Consider the following 20,716-nt stretch of genomic DNA (forward strand, 5'->3'; position numbering starts at 1 on the left):
TTCCAAGCCCCGTCCAACCCAGCCTTGGATTCTTCCAGGGATCCAGGGACAGCCACAGCTGCTCTGGGCATAAACCTTGTCCTGACTGGAGGGTCAGGACCCAGCCAGAGCCCTCCCTGGATTTTCCACTGTCGGTGGGAGGTGAAAGCTTGAGGAGAAGAAAAGAACAGGGGCTCTTGGAACAATTTGCCTTTTCTCGTTCTCCAAGGCCTGCCCTGCCTGGCTGCTTTGGCTGCCCAGCCTGGCACAGCTGCTCAGGGCAGCGCTGGGTCCCCATCCCAGGAGGGGTTTCACAGCCGTGTGGATGTGGCACTTGGGCACGGGGGTCAGTGCTGGCCTTGGCAGTGCTGGGGGAGCTGTGAGCTCCTTGTCCCACCCAGCCATGCTGGGATGGCTGGCAGGGCACTGACCCCCCCGCCCACATCCTGGCAGGACAGGATGGACTCGGGCCCGTGCTCCTGCCTTGTGTCCTTGGGGTGGCAGGTCCAGCCCCCTTCAGCCACCCACAGCCTGTGGGGCTGCTCCAAAGGGCAGGGAGGTGGGCACCGAGCCGTGTCCAGCAAAACCTGAGCTGGGCAGGTGTGGGGACAGAGCCGTGGTCAGCTGAGATGCCATGGGAAAGATCAACCCCCTCCATGGCTTCCCATGAGGCTCTGGCACAGGTGCCCAGAGCAGCTGGGGCTGCCCCTGGATCCCTGGAAGTGTCCCAGGCCAGGCTGGATGGGGCTTGGAGCAACCTGGGACAGTGGGAGGTGTCCCTGTCCATGGCAGGGGGTGGAAGTGCTTTAAGGTCCCTTCCAACCCAAACCATTCCGTGATTCCATGGTGGCCATACCCTCAAAAGGAAGGGAACTGCAAACTCCAGAGCAGGGAATTGCTCAGGACACTGTGGGGCTGTTGTGGAGCTCCTCAACTGTCCCAGATTCCCAGCAGGACAGAGGGAAGCAGCTCGGCCCTGCTCAGAGGGGTGTCCAGTTCCCATGTGTGGAATGGGAGCAGACGAAGAGATGGCGCATCCCAACACTGTCCTGTTCCTGTGTCCAGATTGGATGAACCTGGAGGAAACTGGGAAAAAAGCCAGCCTTGGGCCATGTGATCAGCCCAAATCTGGTTAAATTTGAAATAGCTGTAAATTTTCCTTTTCTGATTAATCACCCCCAGCTCCCAACCACTCCTCATGTTGTGTTCCCTACTTTTGTTTTCCATGTGTTCCCACTGCCTCCTGACACCATTTCCCAGCAAACCTGTGCAGAGGTGGCTCCAGCCCCAGACTGGAACTCCAGAGACCTTTCCCAATACTGCAAACAGCCCTGGGATCCTTGACCCCTGGAAGCTGTGGGCAGAAGACAAACATTGCCTGGATTTATCCGCAGGTGCCCAGGGTTCCTCTGCCAGCCCCGGTTTCCTCACTGGATGGGACACAGAGATCCCATTTCAGAGCCTGCAGCGGATCAGACACAGATCCAGAGCGATCCAAGACCCACAGGAGGAGGCTGTGGCTGTTCCAAACATCCACGTCCAGCTGGGGACATGATGTCTCCAGCCCTTCCCATCCTCTTCACCATCCTGCTTCTCTCAGCTGGGGCCTCTGCAGCACCGTAAGTCCCCTCTGTGTCCATCTGTTCCTGCTGGGACGGCTTTAACCTCGGCTCCCTTGCAATTCCTGGTGGGATTCAATTCCTCCTGTGCCTGCTGGCATGGTTTAGGCTCAGCCTCTTGGCAGTTCCTGGTGGGACTCAATCCCTCCCATGCCCTGCTTGCTGCCCAGGGTGGGCACACTCAGGCTGGGGGTTCTCCCTGCCCAGGGGCACTGAGGACACGGCCCTGGTGCCTCTGGTGCCTCTGAGGAGCTGTTGTGCCCTCACCTGCAGAGCTGAGCTGAGGAGCCAAGGGCAGCCCAGAAGCAGGGAGGGGAGGCTGGGGGGGTTCCTGTGCTCCCAGGGGCTTTTCCAGGTCTCCGTGGGTCCGTGCTGGCTGTGCCTCACCCCCAGGGCTCTCCTTGTCCCTGCCAGGAGTTATGTGCTGGTGTCCCCGGCCGTGCTGTACCACCCTCACCCTGCCACGCTCTGGCTGCACCTCGGTGACCTCCAGGGGCCCGTCCAGGTCCATGTCCAGCTGCAGAGGGACAGCGGGACCCTGGCCACCACCCTGCTGAGGAGAGAGGTCCTGGAGCCTCATCTGCGCCTGAACGTCACCTTCCCTGTGAGCGTCACCCCAATGTCACCCCAAACCAGATGGGAGAAGGGAGGGGGGCCCTGGGTGGTCTCCAGGCCGTGTCCATCAGCTCCACACAGGACTGGGAACTTCCCCATCTTGTAGCAGTCTCATCCCTCACGCTGACAGCTGAACTCAGCCGCTTATCCCGTGGCTGGAATGATCCTGTTTGCAAACCTGCAGGGTGCTGGGAGGACGTTTCTTCCCAGCCCCTGGCTCGGGGAAGGTGTTCCTGGGGGTGAGGAGTGCTCTGGGTCACCAGGAGGGAGCCTGGGCACTGTCCTTGCCCTCACCCCGAGCCCGCTGTTCCCCCTGCAGGCTCCTGCCCCTGCCAGAGGGAAGGAGGAAATCGTGGCCCTGCACGTCTCAATCCAAGGAGATTCCCTGAATGTCTCCGAGTCGAAGAAGGTGATGCTGAGAGCTCTGAGCCCCGGGATCTTCATCCAGACGGACAAGGCTGTCTACAAGCCTGGGCAGGAAGGTGAGGGGGGCAGGAGGGAACACTCTGCCCTGGTGGGGGACAGGAGTGAGGAGGCCCAGCCTTGCTCCTGCACTGCCTGGAAATGGGAGGGATTATCCCGGGATGTCCTGGAATGCCCAGCACGGGCAAAGGGCAATGACAGGACTCACTGGAGGTGCTGCTTGAGGGGCAGTGCAGGGCTCAGGGTGGATTTCCATCCACTTTCCACGAGGAATTCCGCTCCCTTCGGATGAAGCCACTCCTCCGTTTCCTTTCCCAGTGAAGTTCCGAGTTGTCTCTTTGGATAAAGACCTGACCCCCAGCAACCAGAAGGTGAGAGCAGGGCTGGGGCATGGGGAGGTGACCCGGGCTCCCTGCAGTGTCCCAGCCAGCCGTGGGAGAGGTGTGGGAGTCACCTTTCCCCATGGGAATGCTGCCCTGGCCAGCCCTGCCCGGGGAGCTGCCCCCGGGGGCAGGGATGCCCTGTGCTGCTCAGGGATGCAGCAGGGGCAGGACACAGAAAGCAGAGGGCACGTGTGACACGGGAACGTGCCCACACCAGCTCCCAGTGAGGGATGCAGCCCTGGTGAGTGGGAAGTGGGGAATGTGCTAACATCCATCAAGGCATCAGACACCAGGAATTCCGGCATGCTCAGCCTCTGGCACCCCTGAGCAATCACTGGGGTCCCTGGAAGTGCAGGATGTTCCCAGATTAAAGGGGTTCTGGACCCTTCCTAAGGCACTGGGAGGTGCCAGCTCTCTGTGCCATGCTGGCAGTGCCCTCCACTCCTCCTTGCCAGAGCCAGACTCAAAATCCATCCCAAAGCATCCTGAGGGCTGGGAAGTTCACAGCATCCCACAGAAAACCCTCCCTCTACCCCATCTGTGGCTGTGCCCACCCTGGTGAGACCCCAAGGAATGGAATTGCTCTTCTGACCATCCTCTCTTTGCCTTCCAGCTGCCCCTGGTGTTTCTGAAGGTCAGTTGGGCACAGCCAGGGGGTGGGGTGAGCCCGGAGGGCCGGGAGAGGGGACACAGGACACAGCCAGGGGCGCTGATCCCGTGTGTCCTGTGCAGGATCCCAGCGGGAATCGCATCGCGCAGTGGCGGGAGGTGACCCCTCGCCAGGGAATCGTGGATTTGTCCCTCCCGCTGGCCTCGGAGCCGGCCCTGGGCACCTACACCATCAGCGTGGAGGGGAAAAGCCACTCCTTTAGCGTGGAGGAATATGGTACACAGGGACTGGGAAGTGGTATCCCATGGACAGCAGGTCCTGACCCCCTCCAGCCACCCAGGAGGTGTTGTCACTGTCCTGGGAGTGACCACCCTCTGTCCTTGTGCCTGTCCACCAGTGCTGCCCAAGTTTGAGGTGACCATTCATGTCCCCACGCTGTGGGAGAAGGACGAGAAGTTCCCGGTGGAGATTTGTGGGCGGTGAGCTGGGAACAGGGAACAGGGGGGGATGGGGGGATGCAGCAGGGCCCCCCCAGCACAGTCTCTCCACTGTCCCCACACAGCTACACCTACGGGAAGCCTGTCCAGGGGAAGGTCCAGGCTGGCTTGTGCCTCAGCCAGAGGCTCCAGTACCACCAGAGGAGGAAGAGCTGCACCCAGGTTACTGGGCAGGTGAGTGTGGCTGGGACCAGGGGTGTCACTGGGACATCCCCTTCCTGGGAACGCTGCTGACCGGGTTGATCTTCCCTCCAGACGGAGAAGAATGGCTGCTTCTCCACAGAGGTTCCATTGGCTGCCTTCAACGAGACCAACCCGGGGTTGAGGAAGGAACTTGAAGTTGAGGCATTGCTGGTGGAGGATGGGACAGGTGGGGATGGGGGTGTGGCCATCCCTGCGTGCTCCCAAGGGATTGGTTTTCTCCAGGAACACCCAAAAGCACTGCTGGGATTTAGGGGTGCACATGCAGGGATGGGGTTTGAGTGGGGGTGTGAGTCAGGTCAGCCTGGCAAGACTTGGAATTCCAAGCAGAAGGAAAACACCTTTCCAAGATCCAGCAGCTCTGCCAGCGCTGGGAGCCGAGTCCTGGCAGTGCAGAGTGCTTGGGTTGCCCCAGGCTGGTGGGACTCATCCCTCACTTGCCACCTTGAGTGCCTGGCCTGGCTGGAGAGAAAGGAGAGCTGGGCTTGTCCCTGTGCCCAGCAGCCCCAGGGGGCCTCTCATGATGGTGAGGAGCCTTTTCTGAAGTGTCTGCCCCCAGCTGCACCTCGTCTTTAGGTCTGAAATATTCCACAGGATTCTGCTGCTCTTGTAGGAGATGCTAGCTGTGCTGGGAGTTGCAGGAGGAAAGCCCAAATGTCCAGAGACCTTCTCTGTGTGGGGACAGGGGCACTGGCCGAGCTAAGCTGTGTCCCTGCAACACCCTGATCTCCCCACTCTCACTCCACAGGGCTGGAGATGAAGAGCACCAAGAGCTGTGAGGTTTTACCCAAAGCAGTCACGGTCACCTTTGAGAACCCTGATCACGTCTACAAGCCTGGGCTCCCCTACACAGGAAAGGTAAGGGAGGCTCCCCCCTCCCTGCAGGGCTCACCTGCCCCCTGCTGCTCCCAGCCCTGGCTGAGCCCCAAACTGCGCTACCTCCCCTTCCCTCCTGGCACAGATCCGGCTGCAGGGAGCCGACGGCTCTGGGCTGCCCCAGAGGCAGGTCCTGCTCTCGGTCAGGAACCAGGGAAAAGAGAAGACACAAAGCTTCCTGACAGACGGCTCAGGGAGAGCCTCCTTCCAGCTGGACACCTCTGGCTGGAGCGACCATGTCTCCTTGAGGGTAAGGGCCCCACCCGTGCCAGGGTCCCAGAGCTGCTTCTCCAGTGGGGCCTGGAGCTGCGCCAGCCTCGGGGGCTGCTGGTGGATTCACCCCCTGATTCCCACCTCAGGCTCAACTCAACCAGACAGCCGAGAGCCGGGGGAAGGACTCAAGAGCTCCCGACCAAGATGCCTCTCTGACAGTCATACCCTACTCCTCGAAGAGCAGGAGCTTCCTGCACATCCGAGACCCTGAGGGGGAGCTGCCCTGCGGCCGTTCCCAGCTGATCCACGTGGATTCCATCTTTGGAAAGGAGGCTTTAGGCAGTGAGCTGAAGAAGCTGGATCTGGTTTTCATGGTTAGCCCTGGCCCAGGGAGGGAGGGCAGCAGGAATCAGGGTGGTTTTGTGGGAAGGGCCACATATCCCCATGGCGGTGTCCCCAGGGACAGGACAATGAGCAACCTGTCCTGGAGAGACCGAGGGACCTGTCAGAGGGACCTGCTGCTGCTGTTTGGCCTGCGCCCCCATGGGAGATGTTGGGAGGCTGGAGACTGGCCATGGTCAAAAATCATCCCAGAACTCACACTGTGGGTCTGTCCTCCATCAGGGCACTTTGATTCCACACTCAGCATGCATTTTATTCTCACCTCCTCCCCTGCAGGTCCTGGCCAAGGGCACCATTACCAGCATCTTCAGGAAAGAGGTCGCTGCAGAGCCTGGTAGGTCCCATGGCACAGAGGGGCTGTGCAGAGCTCTGCTCCCTGGGCCTGCTCCTCACAGGACCATGGAATGCTTTGGGTTAGAAGGGGCTTCCAATCCCATCCCATTCCACCCCCCTGCCCTGCCTAGGGGCACCTTGCAGTCTCCCAGGATGCTCCAAGCTCTGTCCAACCTGGTCTTGGACTCTTCCAGGGCTGGAGCAGCCGCAGTTTCCCTGGGTAACATCTCCCCCCTTTCCATGGCCCAGGACAGAGTGTCTCCCTCTCCCTGGAGCTGCCCATCGGGCTGGAGCTGGCACCCATGGCCAAGCTTCTGGTCTACGTGGTGCTGCCCAACGGTGAGATGGTGGCTGACTCCACTGAGCTCTACGTGGCCAAGTGCTTCCCCAACCAGGTGAGAGGAGTTGGGTTGTCCATGGGTGCCTGCCTTGGGATCCATCCTGCTCCAGGTGCATCGCAGTGTCTCAGTCTCTCAACCCATTCCCCGATCCCCAAACCCTGTGAGGAGAGCCCTCCCTACCTGTGGCTCGGTCCTGCCCCTCCACAGGAGGTGACTGCCCTCTGCCCCTGTCCCCTGATGTCCCTGTGCAGGTGAAGATGGCGTTTTCAGAGGCCAGGGCCCTGCCTGGGGCAGCGCTGAGGCTGCAGCTGGGGGCTGCCCCGGGCTCCCTGTGTGCTGTCCGAGCTGTGGATCGCAGTGTGCTGCTCCTGAAGCCCGAGGCTGAGCTCAACGCCGAGGCTGTGAGTGCTGGCCCTGCCTGGGGTCCCCCTGCAGCCCCAGGAGCAGCCTGGGCTGGGGTGACATTGGCTTAAGTGTCCCTCACCTGAACCCAGTGCTGTGGTGGCTCCCGGGCAAAGCCCTGTGCTCCAACAATTAAGTTTCTGCACTTCTTTATTCCCAGGTCTACAAAGCACTGCCTGAGTTCAACTACCCCCACAGCATCCAGGATGAACCATCCTGTGACTTTTACTGGTGGGACTCCAAGATGGAAACCTACAAGTTATTCCAGGTGAATACACACCTGCACCTCCCAGTTCCTCCCCATCCAGGAGCCGCCCGTGCTCCTCCCAAGTGCTGGGAAAGCCACACCCGTGGCAAAGGACTTTCCTGCCAAACCCAGGCTTCTTCTCCACTTGTTGTTTGTAGCCCTGGGACTGCTCACAGCTGGAATGGGGATATTCCTCCTGCTGGCTGTGGGAGGTGGACAACCTCTGCTTTTTCACAGGATGCAGCACTGAAGCTCTTCACCAATGCCAAGACCAGGGAGGATTGCCCGCCCAGGCTCCCCATCGTTGGAATGGCGGGTCCTGGAGGTGAGCACAGCCCTTGTGCTGGAAAGAGCAAAGAGCTGGTGGCCAGTGCTGGCTGCCGTGTCCTCAAGGGGCTTGGAGCCATCCAGGAAATACTCTCAGCATCAAAGAGAATGGGAAAGGATTTTGGTCACCCTTGTGCTGCCTGCAGGTGAGGTCCAGCTGAGACCTGAGATCCCCAAGTTCTGCTCTGCCTTTTCCAGGAGTGGCGATAGCAGCCCGTTTTGCGTTGGAAGATGTGGTACTGTTCAGCTCAGGCACTCCAAACATTGAGGATGGGGAAAAGGCCGCAGCACCCCGAACGTATTTCCCAGAGACCTGGCTGTGGGACCTGGTCCCTGTGGGGTGAGAGAGGACAGTTCCTAAGGGAAGGGAGCTGGGGACCACAGGACTCCTCCTCCCTGTGGGATGGCAGCAGCAGTGTCACAGCGGTGACACTCAGCCAGTGCCACCAGCCGTGGTGGGGTGGCCTCACGATGTTCTCCATGCTGCAGGGAGGGCGGCTCTGCTGAGGTGACGGTGACAGTGCCCGATGCCATCACAGAGTGGGAGGCTGGGACGTTCTGCATGGCCCCGCAGGGCCTGGGGCTGGCCCCTGCTGTCACCCTCACGGCCTTCCAGCCGTTCTTTGTGGAGCTGGCACTGCCCTACGCCGTGGTGCGCCACGAGACCTTCACCCTCAGGGCCACAGTCTTCAACTACCTGCACCAGTGCCTGAGGGTGAGTGGGGACGGGCAGGGGGCCCTGGGGTGTGGCAGGGGCTGATGGAGCTGTGGCCATACTCTGGCAGGTTCAGGTGAGGCCCAGGCAGGTGAGGACAGCTCTGGGGTCTGACAGAGCCATGGCCGTGCCCCGCAGGTTCAGGTGACGCTGGCAGAGTCGGCGGAGCTGGAGGTGTCACCAGGTGCAGGGGACACTTATAGGGGCTGTGTCTGTGCAGACGAAGCCAGGACCTTCCAGTGGGGTGTGCGAGCCACCAGCCTGGGTACAGAGCTGCCACCACCCCACCCTGCTGCCCAGAGACTCCCTCAGGGGGTGGGGTAGGGTGGGCAGGGAAGGCAGGAACCCCACGGCACCCGGGGAGTTCTCCCTTGCTCCACTCCCACCCTTCCTGGGTACCCCCAGCCCAATCCAGCCAGCCCCACCCCAAGCCCAGGGGGCTGTGCTCAGGTTTGGGGGTTCCCTGGGGACTGAGGGCCATATTTGCACCTGCAGGAGAGGTGAACATCACCGTGAGCACTGAGGCACTCAGCTCCACAGAGCCCTGTGGCAACGAGCTGCCCCTGGTGCCGGCCCAGGGCCGCGTGGACACCGTGATAAAGCCCCTGCTGGTGCAGGTCAGAGGGTTGTGAAGGAGGAAAATGGGATGGATTTGGGAGCAGGGTGCAAACAGCCCTTGGGGGGCAGTGGGAGAGCACCCAGACATGAAGCCAGGGGTGACCCAGGGGACAGGGGGACAGGCAGGTCCCTCCTCCTGACTGACTCTGGTGCTTCCTCACAGCCCGGGGGGATCCTGGTGGAGAAGGCTCACAGCTCCCTGCTCTGCCAGGAAGGTAGGACTGGCCAGGGGGACAGGCACTGCTGTGGGATGTGGGCCAGGGCTGCTTGGCCATTGGTCACAAGGGCCACCAGCCCAGAGGAGCCAAGGGCCAGGGTGCCTGAGCAGGAACAGGGTGGGTGAGGCTGTCACAGGACCCACTGGGAAGAGCTGGGCATTCCCACTGTCATGGCCCTCTGTCCCCACAGGTGCTGAAGAAGTCTCCTTGGAGATTCCTGCAAACATCCTGGAGAGCTCCCAGAGAGCCCACATCACCGTGATGGGTAAGGCCTGAGGACCACGAGGGACAGCCTGGGTGCAGAGGTCCCCAGGCTCAGCAGGACGTGGGACCACCTGGAGCTGACACGGGACACGGGTGCTGGTGGCAGGGGCACAGCTGATGATGTGTCCCCCTGGGACAGGTGACATCCTGGGCAATGCCCTGCAGAACCTGGACAGTCTCCTGGCCATGCCCTATGGCTGTGGGGAGCAGAACATGGTTCGCTTTGCCCCCAACATCTACATCCAGCAGTACCTGGAGAAGACCGGGCAGCTGCTGCCGGACATCCGTGCCAAGGCACAGGGGTTCCTGCAGAGCGGTCGGTGGGACCCTGACACCCCACCTGGGAGGGACATCACTGTCCCCCAGCCCCCTCCCCACTCACCTGGCTCCCCTGGGGTGCCCTGGGCACAGACACAGCGCTCTGTCCCTGTGTCCCCCCACAGGGTACCAGCGGGAGCTGCTGTACAAACACGGCGACGGCTCCTACAGCGCCTTTGGGAAGAGCGATCACAAGGGCAATACCTGGTGAGGGCTCTGCAGCTGCATCCAGGGCTCCTCCTGCCACCGGGGAGCCCCAGTGCTGACCCTCAGCCCTCCCATGTGTCCCTGGCTCCAGGCTGACGGCATTTGTCCTCAAGTCCTTCGGGCATGCCCGGGCCTACGTGGCCATCGAGGAGCGGCACATCACGGACGCGCTGCGGTGGCTGCAGCAGCACCAGAGGAAGAGCGGCTGCTTCCGCAGCGTGGGCAGACTCTTCAACAACGCCCTGCAGGTGGGGCAGGGCATGGGGTGGGGACCCTGAGTGTGGTCTGGGCAGTGGGGGTGTCCCTGTGCTGGTGTCACAGCCCGGCTGGATCAGTGTCCCGCTGTCCCCTTGCAGGGCGGTGTCTCGGACGAGCTCTCACTCTCGGCTTACGTGACGGCAGCAATGCTGGAACTGGGGCTGCCCACGCTGGTGAGGATGGACCCTTCTTCCCCACAGGGACTGGTGGGGTGGGGACAGCTGCCGGGACAGGGGATGGGCCATTCCAGGCCACCTCGCAACCCAAACAGGGCACGGTTGGTCACACTGGGCAGCACTGGGGTCTCTGAGCGAGTCCCATGCTCTGGGCTGGCTCCTGACTGCACTACCACACCAGGAGCCGACGGTGAGCTCAGCCCTGAAGTGCCTGGAGGCTTCTCCCACGGACAACCCCTACACACAAGCCCTGCTCGCCTACGTGTTCGGGCTGGCGGGGCTGCAGGAGCAGCAGCAGGTGCAGCTGCAGCGCCTGGCCCAGCACAGCGTCAGCACAGGTACAGCCCAGGCAGGGGCACCACGGGCAGTGCCAGCTCTGGGAGATGCCAGCCCAGCTCAGCAGCAGGGGCTGAGCTGCCGCCCCTTCTCCCCCAGAGGGGCAGCTCTACTGGCGGAGGAAGGGGCAGGCTCAGAAGGCCTCGGAGCCGTCCTGGGCCGTGGCTGCGCCGGCCGAGGTGGAGATGACAGCCTATGTCCTGCTGGCCTACCTGTCCCAGCCCTCCGTGTCCCCTGCTGACCTGGGGACAGCGTCCCAGATCGTCCGCTGGCTCTGCAAGCAGCAGAACCCCTACGGGGGCTTTGCCTCCACCCAGGTGCTGGCCCTGGCCCCAGGGGCTGCTCCAAGCCGGCCCCTCCTGGGAGCCGCACTCAGGGGTGACCCTGGCGCTGTCCCCGTGCACAGGACACCGTGGTGGCCCTGCAGGCCCTGGCTAAATACGCCACCCTGACCCATGGCAGCAACGGGGACTTCACGGTGACGGTGACATCGCCCACGGGGACAGCGCAGGACTTCGTGCTGGACAGCAGCAACCGGCTGGTGCTGCAGCGGGCGGCCCTGCCCGAGCTGCCGGGCACCTACAGGCTGCGAGCCCGTGGGCAGGGCTGTGCCCTGGCACAGGTGGGTACAGCCTGGGCTCCCTGGCCCTGTCCCCTCGCTGGCCTCACCCCGTGCTGTCCCCCAGGTGACCCTGCGCTACAATGTGCCCCCTCCTCCCAGCACGGGGGCGTTTGAGCTGCGGGTGGAGACAGAGCCGCTGCCTGGCACACAGAACCCCCAGTTCCTGCTCCGCCTCTGGGCACGGTAGGGACTGGGGCTCTCCCGGCTTTGGGGAGGACAGGGAGAGAGGGAATCCCCAAGCCCACCCCGGGGCTCTGCCCTTGCAGGTACAGCGGGGAGCGTCCCGTCACCAACATGGTTGTCATCGAGGCCAAGCTGCCATCGGGCTACAGCCCGGACAAGAAATCCGTGGTGGAGGTGAGGAGCCCCCCACCCCTCTCTGGGATACCAGAGGTCAGGGTATCCCCTGGGGGCTTTGGGACACGGAGGGACACCTGCTTGGGGTGCTGGGCACCCATGGAGCAGCTGTGGCCCTTCCTTCGTGTTCCTGCAGCTGAAGAGGCAGAACCTGGTGAAGAAGGTGGAGGTGCAGCCTGACCAGGTGACCATTTACCTGGAGCAGGTGAGATGGGGACAGCAGGAACCCTGGGACGTTGGGGGTTTCCCCATGGTGGGTGGCTGCACCTCTCCCCTGGGCTGTCTCCACAGCTGAGCAAGGAGGAGGAGACCTTTTCCTTCCGAGCCCAGCAGGATTTCCTGGTGAGCAACCTCCAGCCAGCCACCGTGTCCCTGTACGACTACTACGAGACAGGTGAGGCCTGCAGGGCTGTGTCCCCTGGCCCTGCTGCCACCCCTGCAGCCCCAGGGGTCAGTGGGCTCTGGCTGAGCTCCCAGCTCCTGCTGATGAGCTCTGGCTCGTTAAGGGAGCAGCTCCTCCCAGGCCCATGGTCACCACCTCTCCCACTGCAGGTGACCGTGTGGATGTGGCCTACACTGCACCCCCCAGCTCAGGTAGGGGCTGAGCTTGCCAGGCCAGGGGTCACCCCACCCTCGGGACCCTGATGGGGACACAGCCACCATGAAGGGCCAAGCTGGGCTGTGCTGGGCCCCGGGGGAAGGAGGGCAGGGAGGAGGGAGCAGAGGAGCCCATCCCCGAGTCCTGCCCTGATTGTTGGGGATTTGCTGGCCAGAGCTTGGGGGCAGAGGTCAGGGAGGACCCAGGTGTCCAGGCTGGGGGTGCAGGGGCTGCTGTGCCTCTTTGAGGGGGATCAGTCCCCATCAGCCCTGGCCTTCCTCCAGCGACCCCCTGGAGCTCCACATGGGGTTTGGGGTCACACGGGATGGGACACTGAGCTCCAAGGGATGGGGCTCAACCAGAGGGTCGGGGGTAAGCCAGGGTGGTGCTGGGGGTTGTGGGGACTCTCCTCTCACAGCACCCTATATTCCATCTTGAAGAGGAGAAGGAAAACGTCTAACTCAGCCTGGAGCCTGGCAGCCCTCCCTGCCCTGCCCCAGCTCCTGTGGACAGCAAGGACGGGGATGGCTGAGGGTCTCTGCTCATGGCCATGGTCCTGACCCCTCCACGGGGGCAGCAGGTGGCCCAGAGACCCTCCCAGCACCACTGGCCCCAGCAGGGCCCCTCTGCATGGAGCCATAGCTGGGTCTGGATCTGCAGCCAAGGGGCTCCTGCAGGCCCAAGGACACACATGGCTTCTCCAGCTCTGGCACTCGATGGACTTGGCTGAGCAGCCACAGTGGGAACTTCACAGGGACACCCCTGGGCCACCTCCTGCCACCCCTGCATGGACACTCTGAGGTGCCACCTCAGCCCCCTCCCCAGCACTGACACAGTGCCAGTGTCACCACGAGGGACTTGGGGACACCCTGAACTCCCAGCACAAACCAGACAGGTGCCTGCTGGAGAGAAGCTAGGGCCTGCCCTGGGTCTAAATAAAGCCATAGTCAATCACTTCTTTACTCTTGGTTGTACTTTTCCATGAGGGTCCCACACTGGAAGGGGGTGGGGACAGAGGGGACAGGGTGGCTGCTGTGGCCTGGGGCAGGAGGTGAAGGGCAGGAAAGTCAATCCCTGTCAGACAAAGCTGGGTGGGTGGAGCGGGGAGGGCTCCCGAGGCAGGAGCAGGTGCACAGAACACACCCAGCAGTGCCCTCTGTCACATGGCACAAGGGGATGTGGCAGTGCCAGCATGGGTCCCTCACCTCACCCAGGCACATGACACAGCCCTGGGCAGCCTCAGATTGGCCTTAAACTCTGCTGTCCCTGAGCTGTGGGCAGAGGCACCACTCTTCTGCCATCTCAGTCACCAATCTGGCCCAGGGAAGTCCCCCAGAGCCACACCCACCCTGGGGACAGCTGGGGCTGCTGTGGACGCTCCTGTGATCTCCCAGGGGCGTCACCCAGCACAGCCAGCCTGGTGACACCTGGAGCTTTGGCCAGGGGCTGGGGCTGCAGTGCTGGGGCCAAATGACCCCTCCATGCCCCAGGGGAGGGCACAAGGCACTGTCACAGCAAGGCACAGACTAAGCAAGGTGTGGCCAAGCCCTGTCCCCAGGGCTCCTGAGGTGGCAGTGGGGCACAGGAGCCAGCCCTGTGCCCTGAGCCGAGTCTCTTGCTGGGGATGGAGCCACTCCCACCTCACTTGTGGCGCTTTTTCTTCTGCTCTTTGCGCTTCTGAGCCCTCACGTCCTTCTTGAGGCGGCTGTCGACCACCTTGAACTGGCCCTTGACGCCGGGGGGACGCCGCACCCGGGGTCCCACGCCCTTCTTGGCCACCAGGTAGGTGACCTGGCGCTTCTCCTTGGCCAGCCCGGCCTTCTTGTAGATGCTGCAGGAGGACAAAGATCAGAGTGAGTCTGACTGGGACAAAAACCAAACCCAGCGTTGGGACATCGGGTCCCATCCCTCTGCCTCTGCCACCCCTCCATCAGCCTGGCTGGGGACACAGAGCTGTCCCAGTGGCTGCAGGGACACGGCCCCACCAGCCAGACCAGCCACAAAGGGAGGAGCTGGATTCTGGCTTGGCCACTCACCGGCGCAGCTGGGCCACCTTCTCCCGCTCCGAGATGTCCACAGTGCTCACCACAGCCTCGGCCTTCTTCTTCATCTGCTCCAGCTTCTTCAGCATCTGGGGGGCAGCCAGGGTCAGAGGAGGGACAGAGGGTCAGAGGAGGGACAAAGGGTCAGAGGAGGGACAAAGGGTCAGAGGAGGGACAGAGGGTCAGAGGAGGGACAGGGGCATTGGAGGAGGAACAGGGTGTCAGGAAAACACGGGGAATCAGAATTGGGGCAGGGGCAGTGGAGGAGGGACAGGGGGGGTCAGAGGGAGGACTGAGGCCCTGGGAGAGGAGTCAGGGCACCCCTGGGGCCCACCCCCACTCACCCTCCGCTTCTTGCGGGCCTTGGCCTCCGCCACCTTCTTGATGGGGCGGGCGTTGATCTCCTTCCAGCGCTGCCGATAGGCCTCCACCGTCTGCTTGTCCACGGGCAGCTGCCGGCGCCGGTGCTGCCGCTCCTCCTCCGTGAACCACTCGGGCAGCTCCCCCTCCTCCTCGTTGTAGGAGTACCTGGAGGGGCCCAGGTGAGCTGTGAGCAGGACACAGGGGCCCCACTTCCCCTGTCCCTGCTGGGGAACAAACCCTGCAGCCCCCAGCCCGGTACCTGTTGAAGGAGTCATCGATGAGGTCCCGCCGGGCCTTTTTGGAGGAGACAATGACAGAGCCAAGGGCCAGGCCCTCTGCATCCAGGACTCTTTTCACTGTGGGACATGGGAAAGCTTGGCCTGGCTGTAGCCCAAGAGCCAGGGAGCAGCCCTGGGGAGCACAGTCTGTCCCTGCCCCCACCTCCTGTCCCTCCCCAGGGCCCCCCACTCACCTGGGTTCTCAATGGGCACCACCTCGAATCCACAGGGCTCAACACAGCCCCGCTTCTTCCCCACCGGTGCCAGTGGCCTGTGGAGAGGAGTGGCCAGGGCTGGGGTCCCTCAGCTCTCCAGGACTGTGGAGCTGGGGAGGACACCCAGACCCCCCTCAGCCCTCACCTCTCATCTTCACTGCTGCTGTCATCGTCACTGCTCTGCTCCTCCTGAGCTTCACTGGCAGCGGGAGCTGCGGCTGCTGCAGGGCTGGGCTCGGCTGGAGCCTCCTCCTCAGCCACCTCCTTCTTCTTCTTCTGCCCCTTCTTTGTTGTTTTGTCTGGCAATGGGAAGCACTGGGTGGGACAGAGCCAAGGCAGACCCTGCTACAGACACTCCTCTAGAGATCCTGCTCATTAACACTGCACTAATGACAGCTCGTTAGTGACACACACTGGGAACAGTCTCTGGTCCAGCAGGAGGGGCTCTGCCCATGGCAAGGCTTGGAACTGGCTGCTCCTTAAAGCCATTCCATGCTGCTGCTCAGGGCAGAGCTCCATTGTGGCTGGAGCCAGTGCCCCACACTGGACTGTGGGACTGTCCCTCCATGTCCCCTCACCTCTCTGAGCCTCACGCTGCCTCTCAGCCAACATCTGGGCCTGTCCCAGCTCCAGCTCCTCGTCTGCATCATCCTCGATGCCAGCGAAGGCGTCCTGGGATGGGAACAGTGGGGTCAGCCCAGGGCAGGCCTGGGGAGGGGTGTCAGCCCCAGGGAGGGGATCAGCCCCAGGGAGGGGATCAGCCCCAGGGAGAGGGGTCAGCCCCAGGGCAGGCCTGGGCAGCTGCTGGGGCCGAGGCTGCTCCATCATTGCTGCCCCACAAGAGGGACTCACCTTTCCGAACCACAGGCTGGTCTGTCGCTCCTCCAGCACTGACTTCTCCTCCAGGGGCACCAGCAGAGGATTCTCCACTTCCTGCCTTTCCTCCTCCTCCTCCTCTTCCTTCTGCTTGAACTTCGGCCTGTGACACGGAGCAGCAGGATCAGTGTCCCCAGCCCTGGCTGGCTCCTGGAGCTGCTTCCAGGGCAGCCCCTGTCCCAGGAGGCCTCTCCCCTCTCACCTCTTCCCAGCCCGCTCCCGTTCCAGCTTCCGCTGCCGGGCCTCGATCTCCAGCAGCTCCTCCGGGTCCAGGTCGCTGGCCAGGGACACGTCGTCCTCTTCGTCGTGATCCGACAGGTAAATGTCATCGTCCCCAGGGCCCAGCTCCAGCAGGGCATCAGCTGAGGCCATGTCCCCCCGGGACAGCTCATCCAGCAGCTGCAGCACAGGGTGGAGTCACACCAGTGACACAAGTCACACCAGTGACACAAGTGACACGAGTCACAGGGCAGGCCCTGTCCCAGCCCGGTGTCCCCGGGAGCTCCCCCACGCACCGGGGTCCTGTGGATGCTGCGCAGGGAGAACATGCTGGTGTCACCATCGTCAGCGATGGACACTCCAGGAAGGTCCATCTTCAACTCCACACGCTCCCGCTGCTTCCGCTGCTCCTTCAGGATCTTCTTCTTCTTCCTGGAGGAGGCAAAGGAGTGTGGCCACACTGTCCCCATCCCACACAAACACCCCAGAGGCTCAGCCCCTGCCACAGCACTGCCAACCCCCTGTGAGGGGCTCCCAGTGCTGGGACAGCCTGGGACAGCTGCTTCAGCTGCTTAGAGGAGCCCAAGGACCCCAAACCCACAAATCCCCCCAGCAGAGGAACAGGCTGACACTGCTACTCTCTGTCTCCATGGTTGCAGCCCCATCTCTCCTCCTCTTTCTACCTCTTCAGCTCCGCCAGCTCCTCAGCCTTCATCTCTGCCAAGGCCAGCTCCACCTCCTCTTGTTCCTTCGCCTCAGCAGCCGCAGCTTTTGCCTCCATCTTCTCCATCTTTTCCTCCTCCTTGCCGTCCTCCTCCTCTCCAGAGCTCAGGCTGCCACAAGGAAGGAGCTCAGAGGAGCTGTGCTGAGGGCAGCCCATCTCAGCCCAGGGACAGCCCTGCTCCCCAGTCCTACTTGATATCCAACTCCTTCGCCTGCTCCTTCAGCTTCTTGGCCAGGAACCGCCGCAGCTTTGTCCTCCAGTTCAGCAGGGCCCTGGGTGGGGTGGCAGCTGTTAGGGACAGCCAGCAGGCCCAGCTGGGGGGTGTGGCTGTCCCCCAGGCCCAGCTGGGGCTGTCCCAGTGTCCCCCAGCACCTGAGCTCCTTGCGGCCCAGCACTCGGATGTCCCTGCAGCACTGGCGCAGCTCCTCCGTGGTGGAGCTGTGATTCTCCAGCTCCCCATCCCCCAGTGTGATCTGGCACAGGGAAAAGGATTTAAATCCCAGCCTCCCCTCCACGGGACAGGGACAGGGAGTCCTTGCAGGCACACACCTCGTTGGCCTTGGAGAGGAAGTCCACGGGGTTGGGAGCCTTGAGGAAGTCCATGAGGGTGAAGCGGTGGTACAGGGTGGTGTCACCCTCAGCATAACCTTCGGCCTGGGGGGACAAGGGGCTGTGGCAGCCAGGGCAGGGGGGAAACAGGCAGACCCCACCAGCCCTGAAGGGTGTCTCACTGCAGTGGCCACCTAAATGTGTCTGTGGGTTTTACTTGAGAACTTTAAAAACTGTTTCCAACTCAGCCTGAGCTAGGACAAGTCACCAGCCCCAGCCCAGCAGCAGCTCCCAGCCCCACCTCAGACACAAGAGCTGACAATGACAGGTTTGTGTCAGCTCCATGCTCAGCTGGGGCCACCTGACACAGATTTACTGTCCTAAAGCCACCTCAGAGAGACACAAACCCCATGCCCAACCCCTGTAGGGTCTAACTGACCCAGCCCCAGCCTCACTATCCCCACTGCAGCGCTGCAGACACTTTAGGGCTCCAAACCTCCCCCAAACTGGCTCTTCCAACACTTCCCATCCCAGAATCTTCCATTTCCCTGAACAATTTTAATTAATACAACCTCTCCAGGCCCAGTCCCATCAGTGTCTGGCCTTGCTCATACCTTGGGCTTCTTTTTGCTGACCAGCTCACTGACAGACTTGGTGGGAACTTCCACATCCTTGAAGGCATATTTGGGGTCAAAAAACTTGCTGTCAATTTTGTCTGGAGCCTGATAACCTGGGATGGGGGAATGAGAGCCATGACAGACATTCCTCTGGGATGGAGGAATCAGAACCAGCCAGAATCAGAGCTACTTCTCTGTGGGAGAGGGCTCAGACCCATTCTACCACCTCAGGAAGAACCAAAACCACCAAAACCATTCCTCCTGGGATAGAGGAATCAGAGACACAGAATTATTCCTCCCAGGAAGAAAGAATCAAAACCTTTTTTCCTGGGATGGAGGAATCAGAACCATTCCTACTGGGATGGAGGGATCAGAGCCACCAGCAGGTTTTCCCAGCCCCATCCCAGCTGCTCCAGGTCCCCCCAGGTGCTCACCCTGGCACACTACAAAGATCTCTGCAGACTCGTTGCGGGAAGCCTGGGGTTTGGTGGCTTGGACCTTCTGGAAGAACTGCTGGAAGATCCACAGGAGGGGCTGGTAATCCCGGGAACGGAAAACCTTGGTGATGAACCAGCCACCTTTGCACAGGAACTCACAGGCCAGCTTCAGGGCCATGAGGGTCAGGTTAGCTGCAGGAGAGAAGAGGGAGAGAGGGAATGAGCCTTCCCTGGGAGGGTGGGAAGGGGCTGGAATTGATTCTCAAAGAAGCTGTGGCTGTCCCATCCCCAAGGCCAGGCTGGGACAGTGGAAGGTGTCCCTGCCATGGCAGGGGCTGGCACTGGACTTTAAGGTCTCTCGCAGGCCAAACCACCCTGGAACTCTGTAAGAGCAGTGAGAGGTCCCTGTCCCCCTGTCCCCACCCTGGGAGTAGGCGTCGTGCACCCAGCTGGCTCCCACGTTGGGCGCTCCATCGTTCAGCACCACGTCCACCTTCCACGTCTGCAGCTCCTTGCGCAGGGCCTGTGGGACAGTGACACCCATTTGTCCCTCAGCAGGGACCCCACCCCATCCCCTGTGACCCCCCTACCACCACAGGGGACCTGTGGAGCCCCAGGCCAGCAGGTGACACCTGGGACAGTACCTGGCGACACTTCTCAGTGGTGATGTCCTCCTGCAGCGTCACCACGTTGGGAATGGGCTTGATGGGCACCAGATCCACCCCTGGTTGAAGAAAAACATCAAATCCCCTCAAAAGAGGCTCCAGCCCTTCCCAAGTGGCTTCCCCAGGCACCCCCTCCTCCTCCCAGGATCTGTTTGTCTGTCCCACCCAGGGACTGTCCCCAGCTCCACTCACCAATGATCAGGCTGGACACCGGCATGAATTTGGAAGCCACCTGAAGCCTGGGAAGAACAGAGAGGAGCAAAGCTGGAGCAGGACCCCAGGAGAGCTCTCAGCCTGGGATCGTGCTGCAGGGTCCGGGACGGAGGACAGGGACACAGCAGGGAACAGCCAGGACACCCCCAGGCCAGCTGGTGGCACTGTGGTGGCGTGTCCCCACTCACCAGCCGCCGGGGGCCGCACACAGGTCCAGCAGCGCCCGCGCCTTCTGCAGGAACTGGAACTTGCGATTGAGCTGGAGCAGCTTGAAGGAGGAGCGGGAGCGAAAGCCTGGGGGGGAGCAGGGGGTGGTGACCGGGGGGACAGACGGGGACCGCAGCCCCGTCCCCAGCGCCGGGCAGGGCCCTCACCCGTCTCCTTGGCCAGGTGGTAGAACTTGTCCCGCCGGCTCTTGCCCAGTTTGCTTTTCTTGCCCATGGTGGTGGCGCTGGGCCCCTCGGGGGGGCTGGGATGTGCTGTCAGCCAAGGGCTCCGGCCTGCGGGGAAGAACACGAGTGAGGGGCGGCCCCGGCCTCCCTCCGTGTCCTCTCGGTGTCTCCTCCAGTGCCCCCCGTGTCTCTCCAGCTCTCCCTCGTTACCCCCTCAGCCCCCCCGGTGCCCACTCAGTGCCCCCTCCCAGCTCCCGACACTGTCCCCACCCGCACCCGCCGCTGTCCCGAGCCGCACCTGGCCCCGCTGTTCTCCCCTGCAGCCTCCGAGCACCCGGGCTCGACATTCCCCCGGCCCTGACACCCCCGGACTCCTTTCCCCAGCCCGAGCCGTCTCCCCCGGGACACCGACACGATCCCGGTCCCGATCCCGATCCAGACCCTGACCCTGCTCCCGATCCCGATCCCGATCCCGATCCAGACCCTGACCCTGCTCCCGATCCCGATCCAGACCCTGACCCCGATCCAGACCCTGGCCCTGACCCTGCTCCCGATCCCGATCCAGACCCTGACCCTGCTCCCGATCCCGATCCAGACCCTGACCCTGCTCCCGATCCCGATCCAGACCCTGACCCTGCTCCCGATCCCGATCCCGATCCAGACCCTGACCCTGCTCCCGATCCCGATCCAGACCCTGACCCTGCTCCCGATCCCGATCCCGGTCCCGGTGCCGGTGCCGCCGCGTGCCCCCTCCGCCTTCCCGGCGTGCCCCGCGCGGACCATTCAGCTTCCGCTTCCTCCTGCTCTGCTCGCCATTTTAGGAGTGGCGCAGCTCGTCCTCCGCAGCCTGCGGGCGGAAGAAGGGCGAGGATAACGAGTCCCCTCGGCGGTGCGGGAAACAATCGCGGGCCCGATCACGGTCCGTCCTTCTCTGCCGGTGCTTTACAACACCGACAAGTCACCTTTGACCG

The 20,716-nt window shown here is 62.6% G+C and overlaps 2 protein-coding genes across 5 annotated transcripts; one reads left to right on the plus strand and one right to left on the minus strand.

Annotated features, from left to right (window-relative positions):
- Positions 1 to 1,365: 1,365 nt before the first annotated feature.
- On the plus strand, positions 1,366 to 13,113 carry LOC102100826 (alpha-2-macroglobulin-like protein 1). Its single transcript, XM_014261101.2, has 36 exons — positions 1,366 to 1,598; positions 2,013 to 2,202; positions 2,533 to 2,695; positions 2,955 to 3,007; positions 3,633 to 3,653; positions 3,752 to 3,905; positions 4,027 to 4,108; positions 4,192 to 4,300; positions 4,382 to 4,496; positions 5,076 to 5,185; positions 5,289 to 5,453; positions 5,563 to 5,790; positions 6,095 to 6,152; positions 6,401 to 6,546; positions 6,744 to 6,893; positions 7,055 to 7,162; positions 7,379 to 7,466; positions 7,667 to 7,808; positions 7,958 to 8,183; positions 8,322 to 8,448; positions 8,679 to 8,800; positions 8,965 to 9,016; positions 9,210 to 9,284; positions 9,423 to 9,599; positions 9,727 to 9,808; positions 9,900 to 10,056; positions 10,165 to 10,239; positions 10,424 to 10,580; positions 10,678 to 10,895; positions 10,985 to 11,200; positions 11,265 to 11,383; positions 11,467 to 11,557; positions 11,694 to 11,762; positions 11,849 to 11,951; positions 12,110 to 12,151; positions 12,596 to 13,113. Exons 1-36 carry the CDS (start codon positions 1,414 to 1,416, stop codon positions 12,613 to 12,615), a joined length of 4,395 nt encoding a protein of 1,464 aa, XP_014116576.2. The 5' UTR covers positions 1,366 to 1,413; the 3' UTR covers positions 12,616 to 13,113.
- FTSJ3 (FtsJ RNA 2'-O-methyltransferase 3) lies at positions 13,111 to 20,613 on the minus strand. 4 transcript variants are annotated; one of them, XM_088067992.1, is made up of 22 exons: positions 20,526 to 20,613; positions 19,728 to 19,853; positions 19,542 to 19,647; positions 19,333 to 19,379; positions 19,120 to 19,199; positions 18,899 to 18,998; positions 18,473 to 18,667; positions 18,036 to 18,151; positions 17,422 to 17,526; positions 17,245 to 17,345; positions 17,064 to 17,144; positions 16,832 to 16,981; positions 16,445 to 16,580; positions 16,132 to 16,328; positions 15,906 to 16,032; positions 15,632 to 15,725; positions 15,199 to 15,352; positions 15,033 to 15,109; positions 14,820 to 14,916; positions 14,542 to 14,725; positions 14,192 to 14,286; positions 13,111 to 13,986 (listed from the first exon to the last, which is right to left on the minus strand). In XM_088067992.1, the coding sequence occupies exons 2-22, from the start codon at positions 19,792 to 19,794 to the stop codon at positions 13,797 to 13,799; spliced, it is 2,499 nt and encodes an 832-aa protein (XP_087924118.1). In that variant the 5' UTR covers positions 19,795 to 19,853; positions 20,526 to 20,613; the 3' UTR covers positions 13,111 to 13,796. The 4 variants fall into 4 exon arrangements, with proteins under 4 accessions (XP_087924118.1, XP_005532599.1, XP_087924117.1 ...); XM_005532542.3 differs by having other exon boundaries at positions 20,445 to 20,613; XM_088067991.1 differs by lacking the exon at positions 20,526 to 20,613 and adding an exon at positions 20,439 to 20,457.
- Between the last annotated feature and the right edge of the window lie 103 nt (positions 20,614 to 20,716).

Source organism: Pseudopodoces humilis, chromosome 29, assembly GCF_049639895.1.
Source record: "Pseudopodoces humilis isolate 2021_Gansu_Grassland_sample_001 chromosome 29, ASM4963989v1, whole genome shotgun sequence".
In the NCBI taxonomy this organism is placed as follows: Eukaryota; Metazoa; Chordata; class Aves; order Passeriformes; family Paridae; genus Pseudopodoces; species Pseudopodoces humilis.

What these genes read in the sequence shown, in the direction of transcription:
- FTSJ3 (XM_088067992.1), bottom strand. Translation starts at nt 19,794, where the DNA reads ATGGGCAAGAAAAGCAAACTGGGCAAGAGCCGGCGGGACAAGTTCTAC. An exon ending in ATCGATGACTCCTTCAACAG is followed by an intron (nt 14,726 to 14,819) that starts GTACCGGGCTGG and finishes GGGCCCCTCCAG; the next exon opens with GTACTCCTACAACGAGGAGG. An exon ending in AAGGTGGCCCAGCTGCGCCG is followed by an intron (nt 13,987 to 14,191) that starts GTGAGTGGCCAA and finishes GTCCTCCTGCAG; the next exon opens with CATCTACAAGAAGGCCGGGC.
- LOC102100826 (XM_014261101.2), top strand. Translation starts at nt 1,414, where the DNA reads ATGGGACACAGAGATCCCATTTCAGAGCCTGCAGCGGATCAGACACAG. An exon ending in TGACCCCCAGCAACCAGAAG is followed by an intron (nt 3,008 to 3,632) that starts GTGAGAGCAGGG and finishes TTTGCCTTCCAG; the next exon opens with CTGCCCCTGGTGTTTCTGAA. An exon ending in GCACCCAGGTTACTGGGCAG is followed by an intron (nt 4,301 to 4,381) that starts GTGAGTGTGGCT and finishes TCTTCCCTCCAG; the next exon opens with ACGGAGAAGAATGGCTGCTT.